At 39.5% G+C, this 21,420-nt stretch overlaps 2 protein-coding genes across 2 annotated transcripts in view; one reads left to right on the top strand and one right to left on the bottom strand.

Annotated features, from left to right (window-relative positions):
- Positions 1–21,352, bottom strand: part of GTF2H1 (general transcription factor IIH subunit 1) — a 31,560-nt gene extending 10,208 nt beyond the window's left edge. The window contains exons 1-9 of the mRNA XM_082659439.1: positions 21,186–21,352; positions 13,267–13,435; positions 9,282–9,474; positions 8,323–8,488; positions 7,300–7,393; positions 5,263–5,412; positions 3,834–3,913; positions 510–637; positions 309–396 (exon numbers count right to left, since the gene is read on the bottom strand). Coding sequence (XP_082515565.1) covers positions 309–396; positions 510–637; positions 3,834–3,913; positions 5,263–5,412; positions 7,300–7,393; positions 8,323–8,488; positions 9,282–9,474; positions 13,267–13,420 — 1,053 coding nt within the window. The 5' untranslated portion in view covers positions 13,421–13,435; positions 21,186–21,352. The remainder of the gene's footprint in view (positions 1–308; positions 397–509; positions 638–3,833; positions 3,914–5,262; positions 5,413–7,299; positions 7,394–8,322; positions 8,489–9,281; positions 9,475–13,266; positions 13,436–21,185) is intronic.
- LOC309826491 (heterogeneous nuclear ribonucleoprotein A1-like) lies at positions 4,085–4,882 on the top strand (the record flags this gene model as incomplete). The annotated part of the gene is made up of 1 exon (XM_082660685.1): positions 4,085–4,882. The coding sequence occupies one exon, from the start codon at positions 4,085–4,087 to the stop codon at positions 4,880–4,882; it is 798 nt and encodes a 265-aa protein (XP_082516811.1).
- Positions 21,353–21,420: the final 68 nt, after the last annotated feature.

Below are 21,420 nucleotides of genomic sequence, written 5' to 3'. Positions count from 1 at the left end.
AGAAAATAAAACTGTATGTTAATATGTGTATGTGTCTACAGGTGAAGGAAAAAAATAAAAATAAAAAAATAAAACAAAACAATAAAAACAGTTAACAGACTTGAGTCCACGGAAAGCAGGCTGGCAGGCCAAAACTGAGGAAGTACTCTTTAAAATGTTCTACAATTTAACCCAAATGCTTAACATCTTGGCCAGAAGGAACTGAGTCATCTGAACTGATCAAGGGTCAACATAAGGTACTCGCAGTCAGTTACATAAGTTATCTGGAGAAATGTGAGCCGTAAATGTCCCAGACTTTTTACCCATACCCTTTTTACTGCTGGCTGAAAGCAATCTACATCTCCAGAATTTCCATCAACGCTGCTGGGCTCGCCATTTTGCTCATTTTGTGCTTCTCTGAAAACAAAGGAAAAAAAATTAATGTTGAAAACCACAGGCAGAACAACAACAAAACTCCATCTGGCTATCATGGGAAACCCAGTTACTGCATCTTAGCATGTGTACTTAACTGTTTCCTGAGACCTGCTGCCAGGACCATGGCACTGTGATGGTTAAATCTCTTGATGATGGCAGCATTACTATTCTCTCTTATGGATTTAGAATTAGAAGTAGATGGCACAGAGGAAATGCCATAGCCCTGTGAGAAACAATTTAGTAGATTAAAAATTAAAATAAACTTCTGTTTTTCTTATCTATTATGAGAGACATGTTGAGCCATAAAAACTTTCTGGATGACAGGACTTTATTAATTCTAAGCATTATCAAATACTTACAGGTAAACATTTAAAAATAAGTGACATTATACACGCAAAAAATGAAGAAATACTACTAACTGCTTTTAGTATCACAAAAATACCTTAACTGTTAAGTGCTGCATTTTTTTCCTAAAGAGCAATTTTGGATCTAGATTAAAATACTAGTTAGTGGGACGTTGGGCTGTAAGTCAGTACACTTAGTTAAAACTCACAGGGGCTACGAAAGAAGAAGTGGTCACTCCCACCGGGGTGGGGTATAGGGAGGGTAGGGTAGGTTCAAAAAAGCTTCACGGAGCACCATAAGATGAATAGGTGCTTGCAAGGCAAAAACGGAGACATTTCAGGAAGAGGAAACTAAACAAAGGTATAGAAGTAATGTAATACATATTGTGCCATGGGTTTGTATGTTGTTTGGTATACCTGGAATGAAGGGTGGGCCAGGGATTGGTGGGACATAAGGTTAAAGAGGTATGAGAAAGATCGTAAAAACTCATATGCCATTCATTCATTTATCAAGTAATTACTGAGTGCCTAATACCTCCTATGTGATGGGGATAGGCCAGTAATAAGAACAGTCAGCCTCATGGAACTTACAGTCTAGTGAAAGAAGACTGACAACTGACAAGTAAAACAAGGTAAAAATAAGACCACTTTTGAAAGTGACAGATGCTATGAAGAAAATAAAGAAAAGAAATGGAGAAAATAAAGACACAGTGTAGTGACTGGAATGGGAGGAGATACTTTAGATAGGGAGGTTAGGGAAGGTCTCACTGAAGAAGTAACATTAGAACACATGTCCAAAAGATGGGTAGAAGCTAGTTAGGTAGAAGAGCAGGAAGAACGAACAGCAAGTGCAAAGGCCCTGAGGTAGAAAAAGCTTGATACGGACCTTAAAGAAGGCAATTATGTTTGGAGCACGAATCGAGTGGAAACAGCCCCAACTGAGGGAGAAGTAGGCAGAGGCCAAATCAAGAAGAGCACGGTAGGAGTTTTGATTTTATTCTAAGTTCAATGAGAAACCACTGAAGAGTTTTACTTAAGGGGGGCATTATGATCTGATTTGTAACTCTGACTGCTAGGGAAGAATAAACTATAGGGAATAAACGTTGAAATAAGAAGATCAATTAGGAGGTTAATGCAAGCCATGAAGCAACGGTACCCTAAAAGCAAGAGGGTGTAAATGTCTACGGAGACAGAGGAGATATAGACAGATCAGAGATGTGTTGTTGAGTGCTTGTTGATCAACTGAATGTTGGAGGTGAAGAAAGGGGAGGAATCAAGGAGACTCCTAGGTTTTGGCTTGAGTAACTGAGTCCATGGTAATGGTTTTGTTTTTTTTAAACTGACATACGGATGACCCAGGAAGAAATAGGTTTTTGAGAATGGGAATCAAAGGTTCTATTTTGGACATGTTATGTTGAAGGGTGTCTGTGAACTACCTAAGTGAAGATATCAAGTAGGGAGTTGGATATATGATTTTGGAGTTCTGGGGTTAGACAGACCAGGACTAACTGGGAGTCATCATTACATAATTAGAATTTGAAGCAATGGAATGGAAAGATGTATTTACAAGGAGGCTCAAGTCTGTATCCTGGGACAGAACTACTAGAGGATGACAGGGGAAAAAGAGGCATTAAAGGAACAACTGAATCAACCAACATTTTAATTAAAAGGATTGGATATATAAATTTTTATATATCCTTACAAGGGAACACTAGTTGCAAGTCTGTACCCTTAAACAACATCTCTCCAATTTTGCTACCCCTCCCCAAGGTCAGAACTATTAACCTCATTTACAAGAAAACTTAGAAAAATGTTTATAAACTACAGTTTAAGCCAGGTAAGTCTATGTACTTAACAACCGTGTGGTATGTTTAGCTCAGATTGATAGTGATAACAGGAAAAGTGAAGAAAGGTATGCACAACATACCACCATTTTTATTAAAAAAAAATTAAATTCCCCCTCCATCATATTAAGCTGTATCTTTTAAAAAAATATTTTTATTTTAATTTAATTTTATTTTATTTTTGGCCACGCTGCACAGCATGTGGAATCTTAGTTCCCCGACCAGGGATAGAACCCATGCCCCCTGCATTGGAAGCGCGGAGTCTCAACCACTGGACCGCCAGGGAAGTCCCTTAAGCTGTATCTTAAGCTTCATTTTCTCCAGGTGATTAAAGAAGGCCACATTTGTAACGTGTTGAGATTCACCAAGGAAGTGACTGAATGCTGAGAATTTTCAAGAAAACAACTGAATTTCATTAGGGAAATGACTCACTGGGACATCAAGGATTACTTTCTGTTAATTTAATAATTTAGACTATAGGACACAATTTTAACATTGGTTTTCTCACCAGGTGCATGCATACACCAAGAGGAAAAAGGGGGGGGGGAGGAAGGAATGAGCATGTTTATATGGCCAACAGAATAGTAGCCAAAGGAAGGGCAAGAAAATTAAAAAGTAACAGTGTCAAGAGAATACCTGAGGAAAGCAGGTTCCTTCCTAGCCTAGAAGATAGAGGCAGGGATAGAATTAGCCTTGATCAGAAGGGATCACCTATTTCTCCGTGATTGGATAAACTTCTCAGTCTGGAGTCACGATGCTGAGGTAGGTGCTCATACTTGATGGTCTAGCTGTTGAAACATATTGGGGCTAATATAGGGTAAGGGTCATGACTGTGCTCAAGATCTGGCAAATAGTGGGCAACCAACAATGTTAACTTTTCCCTGTATAATAATATTTAGGCACATTTATTTAGATTAATGTTAGATACAGCATAAAAAACATCGTGTTAAACCTTCATTAATACCTAGGCAACTGTTGATGGGGGAGCTAGAAAATTCTTTTAAAAAATGTTTTACCAATTCATATGGAAATTTCAGTTCTCCAAGGCAATCTTAATAATAAACAGTGCTCTTGAAAAGCACTTTTGATAAACCACTCCAAATAACAGTATTTTGTTTGTTTTACCTTCTAACAAGTTAGAATATCTATACTCAAGGCAATTTTAAAATTATACAAATGTTGAAGACTAGGAAGACTGTTTTCTCTCGTAAATCCTTTTACTACTACTTACCTCATCTAATGGTTTATCTTCCAAAGCTGTCAAATCAAGTAGTGGGTTTTTCACTCCCAATGAAACCATTGTTTTTAACCCTAGAAAATCAATGAAACAAAAAGTGATTAAGTTTTCCTTTCTCAGAAATAAAAAAAATCACTAACAGCATTAATGACGAGAGCAGCAAATTAAATGCTAGAGTGTGTTTCTGCCCATGGATGCCGCCGAGTAAGCATCGTTGATGTCTCCCCGCCCCCTCCACTGCCGTCATGTCTAAGTCAGAGTCACCCAAAGAGCCCGAACAGCTGCGGAAGCTCTTCATTGGAGGTTTGAGCTTTGAAACAACCAATGCGAGTCTGAGGAGCCATTGTGAGCAGCGGGGAGCGCTCACAGACTGTGTGGTAACGAGGGATCCAAACACCAGGTGCTCCAGAGGCTTCGGGTTTGTCACATATGCCACTGTGGAGGAGGTGGATGCGGCCATGAATGCAAGGCCACACAAGGTGGATGGAAGAGTGGTGGAACCAAAGAGGGCCGTCTCAAGAGAAGATTCTCAAAGACCTGGTACCCACTTAACTGTGAAAAACATTTTTGTTGGTGGCATTCAGAAATATCACACAGTGAACGGCCACAACTGTGAAGTAAGGAAAGCCCTATCTAAGCGAGAGATGGCTGGTGCTTCATCCAGCCAAAGAGGTCGAAGTGGTTCTGGAAATTTTGGCGGTGGTCGTGGAGGGGGTTTTGGTGGGAATGGCAACTTTGGTCGTGGAGGAAACTTCAGTGGTCGAGGTGGCTTTGGTGGCAGCCGCGGTGGTGGGGGATATGGTGGCAGTGGGGATGGCTGTAATGGATTTGGTAATGATGGAAGCAGTTTTGGAGGCAGTGGAAGCTACAATGATTTTGGCAGTTGCAACAATCAATCTTCAAATTTTGGACCCATGAAAGGAGGAAACTTTGGAGGCAGTAGTTCTGGCCCCTACGGTGGTGGAGGCCAATACTTTGCCAAACCCCGAAACCAAGGTGGTTCCAGCAGCAGCAGTAGCTACGGCAGTGGCAGAAGGTTTTGATTACTGCCAGGAAACAAAGCTTAGCGGGAGAGGAGAGCCAGAGAAGTGATAGGGAAGCTACAGGTTACAACAGATTTGTGAACTCCGCCAAGCACAGTGGTGGCAGGGCCTAGCTGCTACAAAGAAGACATGTTTTAGACAATACTCATGTGTATGTGCAAAAAAACTCGAGGACTGTATTTGTGACTAATTGTATAACAGGTTATTTTAGTTTCTGTTCTGTGTAAAGTGTAAAGCATTCCAACAAAGGGTTTTAATATAGATTTTTTTTTTGCACCCATGCTGTTGATTGCTAAATGTAACAGTCTGATCATGATGCTGAATAAATGTCTTTTTAAAATAAATAAATAAATAAATGTGTGTCAAGGATAAACAGTTACCTTTTTCATCTATTTTGGCACATTCTGCAAAGAGGTCCTTTGACCCAGTATTCAGCCGGTCCCTGTGAAAATAATGGGACTGAAAGAAACGTGTCCAGAACTCCTTTTCTGTCATGTTGTGGGGAACATTTTCTGCATATTTCATTTTTACTGTGAAAAAAACCCATAATAGTTACATAGTGAATTTCCAATTCTTAAAACCCCTCAAATTAGTTTCAAAATAGACTAACAGCAAAACTAGATTATGAAAGTATTCAACTTTACAAACTGTATATAATAATTGTAAATATAAAATATAACTTGAGAGATTAGGTGAGGCACTACCTTTATGAATCTTAACAAATTACAAACAAAACCTTATATTGAATATTTATTTATTTGGCTGTGCCAGGTCTTATTTGAGGCATGCAGGATCGTCGTTGCAGCATGCAGGCTCTAGTTCCCTGACCAGGGATCGAACCTGGGCCCCCTGCATTAGGCGTGCGGAGTCTTAACCAATGGACCGCGAGGGAAGTCCCACAAAACCTTATTTTGTACCAAGAAAATTAACGAGTTTCAAAGTTTTAGTGGAAACACCAAGCTTTTTGGAGTGAGACTTGAATCTGCTTATTTGATCACTTACATATGGACACTTTTAATCCAAGGCATCATGTTAGGTGCTGGGGAAATAAATAAAGATCTCCATAACCCACTGGACTATCAGTTCAGCACTCCAGATGCATACACATTGTTCAATAAGTAAAGAGATTAAGAGGTTTAGGTCTCTTAAGCTGGAGAGCCTAAGTTTAAAATTCTAGGTCTGCCACTTACTGTCTGTGTGATGCTGGACAAATTACTTAATCTTTCTTTATCTTGGCTTCCTCATCTGTAATGTGGGGGTAATGATAGTACCTACTTCATAGGTACTATCTGTGATGATTAAATGAGTTAATATACATAAAGGCCTTAGAATGGTGTCTGGCACACAGTAAACACTACATAATTATGTTATTATCAGAAAGATAAGAAAATAATTACATTATAATGTGGTAAGACACAGAGCCGTATCAAAGGAATGGGGAGGGGGCTTATATCTGCCTAAGATAGTCAGGATTTTACAGAAGTGGCAATGAAGTGATGCTTGAGCTGAGTCCTGTGGGAGAGAGATGTTTCCTAAGGACTAAAGGAGCAGGAGTGAGGAAGTATAAAGAGAGAATAGTGTATAGCTTGAGAGCTTTGTTTAGTTAGAAGAATGACTGAAGCAGCTGCTCTCAACCTTGGCTGCACATCGTACATCACTAGAGCTAGAATCAAAACATTTATACTTTTAGGATGATTTCTGCAAGGGAGGCAGAATGAAGGATGATCTGAGTTAGTGCTGTAGAGACTCATTTATTGATGCCTCTGGAGCATGTCATCTTACTCATGTATGTTAAAGGGTATATAAAGTTTAGGAACTTCCCTGGTGGTCCAGTGGTAAAGAATCCATCTTCCAATGCAGGGGACGCAGGTTCGATCCCTGGTCGGGGAACTAAGATCCTACATGCTGCGGGGCAACTAAGCCCGCGTGCTGCAACTACTGAGCCTGCACACCTCAACTAGAGAGCCCGTGTGCCGCAAACTACAGGGCCCACACACTCTGGAGCCCATGTGCTCTGGAGCCTGCACACCACAACTAGAGAGAGAAAAATCAGCAGGCCACAACTAGAGAGAAGCCTGCATGCTGCAACGAAGAGCCCATGCACCGCAACTAAGACCCAATGCAGCCAAAAATAAATATATACATAAAAAAGAAAAAATAACTTAAATATTAAAGAAAAAAAGTTTAAGAACCACCAATGGAAAGAATGGGAAAGTCATCATACCAATGGATTGATGACAGCACATTATATGCTAAGCCATTAGTATCTACCACATGTCAGGCACTGGATAACGTACTTTACATATTTTATAGCACTTCATCAGGAATAAAGGTAAAGCCTTTTGCTTTTCAATGATACATTACTGAATTCATCCAAACAAATATTTTAACTATCTGAAAGAACTGATTCTTCTTACCTGCTGGATAGGTCCTAAATATGGACTCAATGATATCAGTCGTTAAATTGTATCTCAGACCATTACATCCATCTGTTTGGGGTCGGACATCAGCCTAAAATAAAGACCACATATATATCTGTATTTGTTAGAATATTGGGGGAAGATGTCTAAGAACCCAATGAACACTGGACAAAGGTGGAAAAATAGACTCTCTGAATGAAATACAGACAGAGATAAGTCCCTCACCTATACTTTTGGCATAGAGACAGGGCTCACAGAAGCCTGACCTGGTTTCACATAATTTTAGTGAACTGTAAAATCTGCTTTTTGAAAATACAACATGGTCAAACAGGCACATTTAAGTGTGGCCAAAGGCAGATATCTAGTGGAGATTTAACATAAAACTTATACAGTTACCAAATATTTAACTATTTGGTTACTAAGTAGTTAAATATTATCTGATTGGTTTCTTTAGAAGGCCTTATTAATTCAATTCACTGCTAAGCACTCAGAAAGATGCCAAACACGTAACTGCTACTCAAATTTTTGTTAAATGTATAAATACTGCTTTGGTTTTACCGTCACTTTCTAATTCCACACATGAGGTAGTCTCAATTTTCCTCTTAAGATACATTTTACAAATCTTACTTTTTTATAACCTGGTGGTCATTATACGTTTAAACTTTGCATTGTAAGTAAAATATTGCAATCATTAAAAAAAGGTAGCTGAAAGCCCTAAATTTAAAAGTAATAGGGGAAGTAAGCATTAGTCCAGTTGCTATAACATTCTTTTTCAAAAGTCCATTTGATTTCCAGCATACTAGGGTCAAGTCCAGAAAACTAAGAAAATATAACTGGCAAAAAATATATAAATTAAAAAAGACACTGTATGTATTTTAAAAATTATTTTAGAAGAATACCATAGATACTGAAGTATCCACTAATTTACTTGAAGAAAATGCTAAATTTTACAAAAGAAGTGGCATCGTTAATACATATACCACGGTTTTTTCCCTTTAGAAATCTAGAAGGGTCACATACCAGAAATGCTGCAGAAATGCCAACATCCTGCTTATGATTAGATGTGGAAGAACTCTCTGTTGCATTCACATTTAAACGATTGGCCCAGAATTCCTCAGCACTGATCACCTGACTCACAACAAGGTCTTTATAAAGCTGAAACAAAACAGGATCTTCTTGCAGCATTCTGGTGATAGAATATATCGAACATATTGAACTTTTAGAATAAAATACCATTTAGGTAACATTCAAAAAAGACTTTAGCCACATGAAACACCCAACTTTCATTTTGTGATGACTGAGCGGCAGAGGTCATTTAGTTCATTTGTAATTAAAAGCAAAAAAACATTTTTGGAGGAACAAATGTAAGTGCAGATAAACAGAAGTCAGTCTGAAGAAGCAAAGGCTAAACTCTTTGAAGGCATGGATTTGGTCTTATTCATCCCTATATTCCAGTGATACAAAGGCTGTATTTGTACTGTACTGTATTCTTTCACAAAAAGGTGAATGGGGAAGAGAGATTTTCTAGCAACTAGTTTTTCATGGTGATAAGCACCTGGAGCCATAAGCACAGAAAGACAATTCATCTTATCAGAAATTCTCATTATTTTAGAATGTTTGCTCAACTTTTTTACAGTATGACTACTTTCAGATTTCTTATTCACATACACATTTCTAATGGTTTAGTATCTTCTCTGTGACAGAGAACTAGAGAATTAAGGGACCTTATTAGCACCTTCGAATCGCAGTTCTGTTCCTAATCAGATGTTAGGTTTGAGGCAGTTCGTCTGAGTTTATCTCATCTGCCGAAAGCCAAAGCTAGTAAGATGCTAAAGTTAATAACCAAACACAGAGGTAAAGATAACGAAGCCCATATTTTCCTAAACTACACTGTCAAAGCACAAGGGTGAGAAATAAACTATTACTTGACTGGTGAGAACCTAGCATCTCTTTAAAAGGCTGTTCATTTCCTCCTTCACCTGTTTTTCTCTTCCAGTTCTTTATTTGCTTTCCTCTTGAATTTGGGCAGCAGCTGCTGAAGAAGGTCTTTCACTGCATCTCGCTCTTTCACTGCTGTGCTTTCATTGGAAAAATGGAAGTTAGTTGTGTCCCCTGCATGCAGGACCAGCTGAAGTTGAATTTTAGCTTTTCCTTCTGGACTGATTTTCTGGCCTAAAAAGAAGCATGAGGCTAGTTAGATAAGGACACTCACACTGTGGAAAGTCATACAATAAGTTACTTCTCTCAAGACTCAGGCTTCCTTTGGGCTTTAGTTGCCCTATTCCAATCTTGATGCTTCAGCAGAAATGTACAATTCTCAAATAATCCCATATAACCAGAGCATGGTTCAACAAATTCGCTGCTAGCACTTGGCTTCCTTCTTCAGTATCCTTTTTGTGTGGCACTTCTCACCCACTGCTTCCACCTACGGATACTAAAGGGCTTTGGTTTCCACTCAACTGGGCAGCTTTCTTAAAAGCTTTCTAAACAGCCAACCCAGAGTCCTGAATCCACCCTGAATAGCTGCTTCCAACTGACAATATCATTAATAAAAATGATTTGTCACGATTCAAAAAACTCCAAAACATAGCCCATGGCCTAATTACTAATTGCGAAGGAAAATACATAATTTTACATTTGAGAGATCAGGTGTCAGCACTTTAACCAAGTGACCAAACTTAGCCTCATTAAAAATGGAACAACCTGACACTATGGGCTTTCTGAGGTGACAGAATAGCAACACCACCACTTATGTGTTGTTCTTGCTGAAAATGTCTAACTTGAGTATAATCAAGCCTGTAGACCTGACTTTTATAAGAAAAACAGGTATACAGGAAAAAAATGAAACAAAACCTTGAGGAGACCATCAGACTGTGTGATATTCTACAAGCCCATACTCTTAAAGAACAGACAAAAGAGGCTACAACTACATACATGAACCTAGACTAGGTATTGGTTAAAAAAAAAAAAAATCACAGGTATAAAAAACTTTGGACAACTGGGGAAATGCAACAATGGTCTGGATATTTATTAAAATTTTCTTGGTGTCATAAAATTATAAGCAGTCAAAGTGTACACTCACATAAAAAAGCAAATATGGCAAAATTACTAATATTTAGATGGCATACAATATACACGTATACATTGTACTATTCTTTAAACTCTTCTGTAACTTTGAAGATTTTCATACTAATTTGGAGCTGGAAATGTCAAAATATACCTACATAATAGAGATCTTGTATTCTTAAAAAGTGGGCCTCGTGACTTGTCTTCTTCATAAGGGAAACAGATGAAGGGGCTTTGTCTCACTAAATGGGTGACTAATGGTAGTGTGAACACATTACCTAGAGCTCTCTGCCCCAAGCAACCCACTAACACTTAAATAAACGGAACTTTTTCAATGAAAATGCTGCTTCCAAACCAACAGTTTAGATGAAATACCTTACTGCCAAAAAGAGCAATATGAAGCAATTTACACTGTCAGCCAGCCTGTTCCATTATCCCATACCTCCAAAACAAACTATCACTCCTCTCTACTATCTCTTCTCAGTCACTGCTTTATTCTTGCTCTATCTTAGCTCGTGCCTCTGAGAGGCCTACTTTTGAAGTTTTTTAACTATCTAACTGCTAATTTTCACCTTAGTAATGTATTATTGACAACTTTCAATGGCTTCTTTCAGAAATGAGCATTCTTTCAAATATTCAGCTTAAAATGAAAACTGATCTGGTGCAGATCTAAATTTGGGTATGTGCTCTCCTCCCCAACAGCTGAGAAGAATTGTTGAAATACAGAAGATAGGCATATTCTTTTTTTTGTGGCCTCTCCCGTTGCGGAGCGCAGGCTCAGCGGCCATGGCTCACGGGCCCAGCCGCTCCGCGGCATGTGGCATCCTCCCGGACCAGGGCACGAACCCGCGTCCCCTGCATCGGCAGGCGGACTCTCAACCACTGCGCCACCAGGGAAGCCCAAGGCATATTCTTTATTGCATGCTGTAAGTATCATATTGAGTATGTGTTTTGCAAAGGTGTAAGGCTAGCTTCCCGTTTAAGAGAAATGCTAATACAGGCAGTTCCTAATTTATGAGTCTATTGTAGAACAAACGTTAGTTTGTTAAGACTACTATTAGAAACTTGGTGAGGCATTTCTCCACAGAAACAAAGGTTTGAAAGGAAGTAGTGTTACCAGGAGAGTGGACAAAGACCAGATAGCTTAGGCAGTACTGAATTATGATGAATTTTAAACAGTATTTCCTTTTGAAAATTAAGATTCTCAGTTATTTCAGTGGAGAAAGATGATCTTGGTCATTTCCAGCAGCAAATTAGAGGTAAGTCCTTAGGGCAACTGTTTATACACAAAGGACATTTGTAAACTGACCACTTGCAAGTTGAGGATTGTCTATGTTTTGAGGTGTCATGTTCCTTGAAATCTGTTCAGGATTTTATCTAGGAGAAGAATCTCATATCCAGGAAAATAAATGAATCCATATTAATGGTCACAGTTAAGATACCACAATTTGTTGAGGGCTTTGTTACCCAACTCCCCTGGGGTCCCTCCTATTCAAGATCTTTTAGTTAGGTGAATTGCAGAAATCCCTTTCAGAGTACAGGTTCTAAATCCCAGGATTCACTTGGTGCCTTTAAACCTAATTATTATTGAGCCACAAAGTACCATGTCCTTTGGGTAATAAATTCAAAGTTAATTTTGCAAATTTGAAAAGAGAAGGGGTTTTGATGTTAGCTTTCATACCTGAAAATCATAAAAAGGATATAAAAATATTATGCTCTGTATTCCTCCCATCTACATTTAGTAAAAAACTAAGTCTATTTTCTCAACAGATGATGGATGGCCACATAACCAAAGATTAGACGACTTTACTTAAAAGATACAATTTTATGCCAGGGCAATCTGGCATCATCTATCAAGCTTTTTTTTAAAATAAATTAATTTATTTATTTTTGGCTGCACTGGGTCTTCGTTGCTGCACGTGGGCTTTCTCTAGCTGTGGCGAGCGGGGGCTCCTCTTTGTTGCGGTGCGCGGGCTTCTCATTGCGGTGGCTTCTCTAGTTGCGGAGCACGGGCTCTAGGCACAAGGGCTTCAGTAGCTGTGGCATGCAGGCTCAGCAGCTGTGCCTCGCGAGCTCTAGAGTACAGGCTCAGTAGTTGTGGTGCATGGGCTTAGTTGCTCTGCAGCATGTGGGATCTTCCCGGACCAGGGCTTGAACCCATGTCCCCTGCATTGGCAGTTGGGATTCTTAACCACTGCGCCACCAGAGAAGTCCATCTATCAAGATTTTAAATGCATGAACCATTTGAACCTGTAAGCCCACTGCAGGGATGTATTCCATACATAAAACCTCAAAAAAATATTAGTGCATAGACCAATACTGCAACATTGTTTTCAATAATAAAATTCTGAAAACTTCCTAAATGTCCTTCAATAGTGGACTGGTTAAATACATAAGTGTAAATCCATTCAGTGGACTATTATGCAACTCTTAAAAGAAGGTATGGGGCTTCCCTGGTGGCGCAGTGGTTGAGAGTCCGCCTGCCGATGCAGGGGACGCGGGTTCGTGCCCCGATCTGGGAGGATCCCACATGCCGCGGAGCGGCTGGGCCCGTTGAACCATGGCCGCTGAACCTGCGCGTCCGGAGCCTGTGCTCCGCAACGGGAGAGGCCACATCAGTGAGGCCCACATACCGCAAAAAAAAAAAAAAAAAAAAGATGGTATGTGTGGAGATCTTTATGTGAGGTAGATTTACACATGTAAAGCTGTACATACTCTATTATTGTAGAAAAGACAGGTTACAGAATAATATATATTCAATGATCCTACTCTATAATTATTTTTATACAGTTGATTTTTTGACATTATAATAAAAACCCCACAGAGACTGTATAATCAGTCTTCTTATAAAGTTACTAACAAATATGACATACATCAGACTTAGTATAGCCGACTTACATTTAATATCTGCATACATATGGCTGATGGTAAATCTATCTTTGCCTTCAGGTGCCCAAGCAATTCTTTCTGCCATGAGGTACAGAGCTCCATCCTGCTTCTTCTGTCGCACCTTCTTTACAATCAGCAAAACTTCTTCAGATGAAGTCGCCATGACGGCTAGAAGGTGCTAAAAAAGACAAAAAGATTTCACATCTCAGTTAGGGTTGGATTCATTGACTTGAGTCCCTTCCAAATCTAAAATGAGTAATAAGGAGGGAAAAAAGTCTTTTCCCTCTTTCCGAGTTGAAGATAAAGCTGTATGGCGTTATTCCTTTAAAATCAAATTTCATTTTGCTCATACCACAGGTATGAATTTACACAACACTGCAAGTTGACAACACCTGGCAGTTTTCAAACCATTTCCACATATGCTAATCAGTATTTTCAATTTATTTTCCTGTTATATTATTAAATCTTAAACACATGATTTGACTACAAATATGTGGTCTGTAACCTATATTGCAGAACTTTAGAATTACACAGCACTCTATTGGATATTTAGTTCAAATTTGTTTCAACTGAAAAAACTAGGAGCCAAAGGGTTTGTGTGACCTTCCTAAAACCACTCCTAGATCTAAAACCCGGTCTAATATGCTTAAAAAAAAAAAACTGAAAGAATTTAACACAACACTTCAGATGCTATCTTCCCCATCTTTTTTTTTTTTTTTTTTGTGGTACGCGGGCCTCTCACTGTCGTGGCCTCTCCTGTTGCGGAGCACAGGCTCCGGACGCGCAGGCCCAGCGGCCATGGCTCACGGGCCCAGCTGCTCCGCGGCATGTGGATCTTCCCGGACCGGGGCACGAACCCGTGTCCCCTGCATCGGCAGGCGGACTCTCAACCACTGCGCCACCAGGGAAGCCCTATCTTCCCCATCTTTTAACAATCAAATGTCTTCAACTGCTCTCCAGTCTAAGCGGAAGATTCATTTGTATATGGCTAATTTGTTACCTAGGAAGAAACAGCTTGGAGCTCCCCCCAGGTTCACCCCATCCTGGGAATCTTAAGTCACTCAACCCAAATCCTAGAGTCTTGAGTGTAGCTGTCTGTAATATGAGGCTGAAAAGGATTTTGAAGCTGTTTGGGCTCAACAGGAAAGATGCCATGATTGATGAAGTCTGCCATGGGCTGCGATGGGGAAAGTGGTGGCACAAATGGCACATATATGCCATTTCTGGTGAAGTTATGACTTTAGCTTTCATTCCCAAAGGAATGATTTAAAATATAACTTAAAAATATTTACTTCTTCAGGTACAAATTATAATTTCAGAGAAGTTAGCATATCTAAGTGTCATAAGAATTAAATTTGAGCAAACAAGTGAAGCTTTATTGTAACATTTCTTATTCACTGAAACAGTGATTTAAAAATCAAAAATACAAGTAAAAAAAAAAAGAGTGAAATTTTAATTTCTCTGAAGTTGACTACCTGAATTTTGAATAGCCAGATCTTCCCTTTTAGTTTCCTTACAGGCTACTCCACCCCAAAAATGGAAAGGAAAAGGGTCAGTGTGAATACATTTATTCAATAGTTCTGTACTGAGCCAAGAAGTCTAGGGATTACCTGAAGACAAATGTCTGCCAGTAGTGATTTCTGCTTTGAGAAAGCTTCCAGTCTAGTGAGCAAGATGTGTGTGTGTGTATACAAATTAGAATGTGTAAAGTCCCAAAAGGGAGACAAAAAACAGTTCTGAATTAGGACTCAGAGGCAATTAACTTTTTCACATGAGAGGCTTTGTCAAATATTTGTCACAGATATCTTAGGGCAATAAAAATAATTCAGTTATAATTAACTGAACAAACAAGATGCAAATCACTAAATGCATAGTCCTTAGGTGTTCCGTTTGATGCGTTTTGGCAACTGTATACACCCGTGTACCATTACCCAAAACAAGACAGAGAACATTTCCATCACCCCCCAAGTTCTCTCATGTCCCCTTCTAGTCAATTCTCTTCCTCCCGCCCTCGAGCAACTGTTTTCTGATTTCTATCACCACAGATTAGTTTTTATCTGTACTAGGATTTCATATAAATGGAATTCAGGCACTATGTATGCTTTTGTCTCTAGCTTTTCGCTTAACATGTTTTTGGAAATTCACCACATTATTACATGTATTGGTAGTTTATTCTTTTTTATACAGAAGTTAGTTATGAATTGGGTCTTGAATGAGGGTTTTGACAGAGAAAAGGCAATAAGCATTATAGGCAAAGAGAATGGCTTGGGGCAAAGGCTCCAGACTCTGCAAATGGTTAGTAGTCCACTCTGGATGTAGCACAAAGTTCATAGTGGGGATCAGTGGGATATGAAGTTGGACAGTTAAGATGGAGGAAGATAGTGGAGAATACCCCCCTATGTGGCAGACAACAGAAAACTTCTAAAGATTTGAATAAGGGAGTGATTTGTATTTTAGGAAATTAATCTGAGGCAATATGAGAGAGACTGAAGGGAGGACCAGAAAGGGTCTGAACCAGGCTGGTGGCAGTGAGAATGGAGAGGAAGAGACAAGGAGGAGTACTGAGGAAGCAGGATGAATAGACACTGTGCTGAAGGAGGTATCACAGCTGCTTGCTCATACCCCACTTTTAAGCCTAACTGACATGAGTACAGCGATGCCACTCACAGAAACAGTAACAAGGAAAAACAAGTTTGAAAGTGAAGGCAAGGAATTCGGCTCTGAAAATGAGTGTGAGGTGCTGCTGAGTCACGCAGGTAGAAATAGTCTGTATTATGTGGGCATTTATAAATGTTGGGACAGAGCCTAGTAAGTTAACAAAAAGGGATTTAAAAAATGCCACAATCTCACAACTTTAACATCAATTTTCTTAATTTTAAATTGTGCTTATCTGTACTCACCTTACAAATGTAATCATGAAGTACAGCCAAGTTAATTATCTTGTTTATTTGCCATTGAAAACATTTTCCCATGTTACTTTACAATCTCCAGTTTTAATATCCATATATTATATATGATAAAGGGTCAAAATTCTTAATATATAATACCATCTTTTAACTGATTAACTTATTTGATGTCCTCCAAAGATTTTGATTAGAGGATTACTGTCGCTTAAAAAGTTTGAAAACCACTGTTTTAAAGAACTATTTTTTTTTTTTTGGCTGTGCCGCAGCTTGTGGGATTTAAATTTCCCAACCAGGGATTGAACCTGGGCCCGTCAATGAAAATGCACAGTCCTAAGCACTGGCCCGTCAGGGAATTCCTTAAAGGACTATTTAATGACATGAAAAGATAAACTGTTAGGTGATCAAAGCAAGCAAAAAAAGCATGTAGTTTGATTCCATATTCTTAAATTTTAAAAAACCTTCTAAAATTTATTGAAGGCTTGTAATACGTGCCAGGCATTGGGCTAAATTCTTCATAGGCATTATCTCATTCAGTCCCCAGTTAACAATCCTGAGGTAGGTTCTATTATTAGTTAGTTCTATTCTGCAGATAAAGGAAATTGGGTCTGAGAGATCAAGATGCTTTCCCAAAGCACCAAGAAGTAGAACTGGGTTTGAATCTGGATCAGTCTGACCTTAGAGTTCCATTATGCTATTTTGCAAATATATATGACTGGAGAGACATACACCCAATTTAATAGTGGTTACCTATGGTGATAGGACTACAGATGATTTGAATGTTCTTTTTGTTTTCTGGACTATCTACAATAAATATGTATTTTGTAATGAGAAAAGCAGTTACTAAAAATGTCTTTCCAAGAGTTTGTTCTCTATCAAACCACATCTATAAGGTAACATGGGAAGGTGTTAGGGTTGGTAAGAATTAAAACTGTTATTTTCAATTTCTGTAATATGTGTACTATTTTTATTTAGTATTAAAACTTTAATTTATAATAATTTTTATAAAATCTATGGAACCATTAAATATTTTAATATTAATTTTATAATATTCATTATAATAAACACGTAACTATTAAAAACATTTAAAAACCTGTCTATACTATGTAAAATTAAACTGCATATCATATGAATCACATTTTAGGAAACATGAATTAAAATCTGAGAAAGATAGGAGAGGTGTGTGTGTGGAGGGGGATAAGCAGATAATTACAGGATAATTTAAAATATGTCCATATATGGAGGAAACACAAGGTTACAGCTGACAGAGCAAGTCACCAATTAACTGGGCTTATGGGCACAAATAAAGTGTTAACTTTGGAAAAGAACAAAAAAACCTTTCTGAGATGGGAAGATAAGGAGAAAGATGCATGAAAACAGAGAAACTGTAAAGTGGAGAATAAATTAGATTAATAGAACTATTAGAGTTGGCTACTTTAAATCAATTGGGGAAAAACATAGCCTCTTATGCATAGCATGTAAAACCATTCATATTAAAATCTATTTAGAGGGAGCTTTAAAAATAAATCAGAGATAAGTTATTGAACACTGGGAATAACTAGTCAATTGTCTCACAGCTAACCTGCTTGGCAAATTTCCCTGGTCATCTGTAGCACCTCTGTTAATTGTACAAGGACCAGTTTTAGGAAGTTTAATAGAACCAGTAGGACCATCCTACAAGGGCTTCTATGATTTCTAGATTTTTCTTGAAGGTGGCTCCTTGGGTGGCAAAAACTTCTTTCTAGTAGAACTCTGTAAGAGCCACAGAATATTTTATGAAAAACACCGGTGCAGTTATATTTAAACAAAGTGGCTTGATGAAGATCTAGCTTTACTTAAAAGATTATTTACTTTATGAAATAATCTGCCACAAGACTTCTTTAAATAGCAAAATCCTCCAGTAAAGGCATTTATTCATTTGCAGTTAAATATTTACTTGCTTGAGGCTAAAGGCACATGCATGCCTTGTGCTGAGCCTCTGCACATTCTCCTCCCTTTCCATCAACTAGCTTTTACTCATTTTCTGTCTAAGTTTCAAAGTTACAGTATTCTTCCCTTCACAACACTTATCACTATTGCAATTAATTTTTTAAAATTAATTAATGAATTTATTTTTGGCTGCGTTGGGTCTTCATTGCTGCGCGCAGGCTTTCTCTAGTTTCCGCGAGCAGGGGCTACTCTTTGCTGCGGTGCACAGCCTTCTCATTGCGGTGGCTTCTCTTCTTGTTGAACACAGGTTCTAGGCACATGGGCTTCAGTAGTTGTGGCTCACGGGCTCTAGAGTGCAGGCTCAGTAGTTGTGGTGCGCAGGCTTAGTTGCTCCGTGGCATGTGGGATCTTCCTGGACCAGGGCTCGAACCCATGTCCCCTGCATTGGCAGGCGGATTCCCAACCACTGAGCTACCAGGGAAGTCCCTGCAATTAATTTTTAATGTAATTCTTTTAATGCCTTTCTCCCCGAAAGACCGCAAGTTTCATAAAGAAGGGAAGAGGCTGCATGTGTTGTATTCATGGCAATACAGAGCCCAGCAGCATATTTTAGTCCATAGGAATAGTCCAATAAATACCTATGACATCAATTTAAGATCTCTGTTGTTAAAAGAATACAGTCTTGGTTAATACATAACAAGAAGCCATTGTACAGACATCCTCGGCTAAACTCCAGGAAGCACTAAAGCTCTCAACTCACAGATCAGAGTACCATTCCTCACAGATTCCAATAACTGGCTTATAAGTAAACAGGGATAGGAAGAATTTGAAACTATTCAGGAGAAATCTTTAAATTTCCATTTCCTACATCTCATGTCTCTGCATTTCCATCACCTACATCTCCTTTTCCAATGTGCAGAGATAAATGGGGCAGACGAAAAGAAGGCAACAAGTGAAATATAAACTCCTTATCACTCACTAAAAGGAGGACTGTTATTAGAGAAAGCGCTTCTGTGTCTGCCAGCATACAAAATGGAGACTGGAATGCTGCTTGCCATCGGGCAATCCTAAAAAATGTTAACAATTCAGCACTACAGGGAATAAGACCTTGAAAGTATGTAAAGAGTGACCAAAATGTACTGTTTTAAGGATAGTTACACACATAAAGAAGATATTAAAGGGAATAACTGAGGTAGCAATTTTAAGACCGAGCACTTTTTCATTTTACAGCAGTGATGGGAGAGGCAGGAGGAGGAAAATGCGACAGAGACGCAAGATAGAGGGAAGAGTATGCTCATATTCACTAATAAATACTGCATGCTGACAAAGAGTACGATACCAAAATTGAGAGAAGAGCAATCAGTTGGTAATCATAAATGGAGCAAGGAGGGACTATTAGATGGATGCCTGACACTGTCACATTGCAGGCAGGAAAGAGAAAAAGGAGGAAGGGACAAAGACACTTTTTTTTTTTTTAAATTAAAAAAACATTTTTTTTTGGCCATGCCATGTGGCATGTGGGATCTTAGTTCCCTGAACAGGGATCGAACCCATGCCCCCTACAGTGGAAACAGGGAGTCTTAATCACTGGAAAACCAAGGAAGTCCCCAAAGACACTTCTAGTAGCAGCATCCATGAAGTAGAAATAGTGGTCAAAATGGTAGGAAAGCTCAAGGTACACCTGACAACATTCTGATGGTAAGGGAAAAACCAGCAGCGCAGAAAAGCAGGGCTAAAAGGTGTAAAGACAGCCCAGCAGGGATAAGATATAAGCCTTGAGAGCAGGTCGTACAGGAGGCAGCCACAACTGACTGAAGCTGATCGTTGGGTGCATTCTTTTAAACTGATTCCTCTCTCTTTGCACCAACCTTCCTAGTATTTTTAAAGAGCCCTCTCTGCATTTGTGTGGATTTTTTTTAACATTAGCACTACCATATGTATTTAATATCCCCTAGGAGAGACTCAAAGCTCATCAGTCTGATGCCCTGCCAAATGTCAGATGAGTGAGAGTAGCAGAACAGGTTTAATGCCTCCAAATTCTCTCTTCCAAATAATGGATTTTGGTCTGCTAAAAGGTACAAAGTTCTTTCCAGAGTCTAGATCTTTTGTAAGCCATAAGCCTGATACTAGAGGTTACCTTCCCCTCTGTTGTGACCTCTCCATCTCATTTGTTCTAGTTTTGATTTTTTTAAATCGATCTTAGGGTTGGCAGCTTTGGCTTAGTTACCAAAGCCCAGTTCATGATGTTCACACTGTGTTCCAAGAGGGGAGGCTGAGCGCTCCCAAACTCAATTCCACCATGGCATGCTGCTTTGTATGTTGGGGTTTCTGGTAAGAATTCAACGGGAAAAATTGTTCCACTCCTTTATGGAATCAGTACTTACTGCAAGGTATATTTTAAACCACTTAGTTTTTGTATGTTTTTAAAACTGGGTCTTCTGATGGGCAAAAGGTTGTTTTTATCTCTCTCCTCCCGCCCCCCATTTTACAGACCCTAAAGCGGGCATTTAAGAGTCAACTGAATACACTTCCTTAAACAATGCAGTCTCTGAGAACACTGGGGAATTTCTAAAATAATTATTTACTTCCATGTGTTGGTGCTTAAAGATGATCAAATTGGGCACAGACCAAAATGTGATGTGTGTGTAGGGGGTTGGCCTAGCACACATGTTAAGAAGATTTTAAGAGTGGTAAGTTTGACAGGTAAAGCAAAAGGTGTGTGGACACTAAGGTAAAAGCTTTTCCCTTACAGAAACCAAAAGACTCAACAGCACATTTTCTAACGGGACGGACTTCTCAGCCCCAGAGAGGCCTCCGTGTCCTTCATCCTCATGAGCCAAGTCTGATCCCGGCTTTGAATAAATCTTCGAGTCCCTGCTTTCAGTGGAGAGAGAAGGCTTCCTACAGACAAGTAGATTAGGGGTCGCCTCTTCGTCGCGTCAGAATAATAAAGGGCTACGAGACCGCAGGCTTGGGAGTTGTGGCAACGGCGACAGGGACACAGGAAAAAGAGGCAGATTCCGCGCCGTCCTGCGGCCCCCAGGCCTGTCAGCTCTTCACCCGCCCGCCCACCCCCATTCTTCGGTCTAAACTTACCAGGTGGGAGCTACGGCCTTGGGCAAGGAGTAAGTTACTGAGCTAGGTCGAGTCGAGTTCCGCTGCGCTTCTTAGAGACGCTGCCGGGAAGAGGCTGAAACCCAGCAGCCGCAGCCGTCGCCACCGCCTCTGTTACCGGGGGGTCTCGCCTCCATCGCTGGCTGCGAGAACTCTGAAGGCACGTGACCGGAAGTACCAAGGCGGGCCTGCGGGGCACGTGACCCCAGAGCGCGGC

The sequence above is a fragment of the Grampus griseus genome, assembly GCF_964374135.1.
Source record: "Grampus griseus genome assembly, chromosome: 8".
Lineage (NCBI taxonomy): Eukaryota > Metazoa > Chordata > Mammalia > Artiodactyla > Delphinidae > Grampus > Grampus griseus.
Note: the sequence above shows the minus strand (reverse complement) of the source record. Positions and strands in the feature narration are given on the sequence as shown.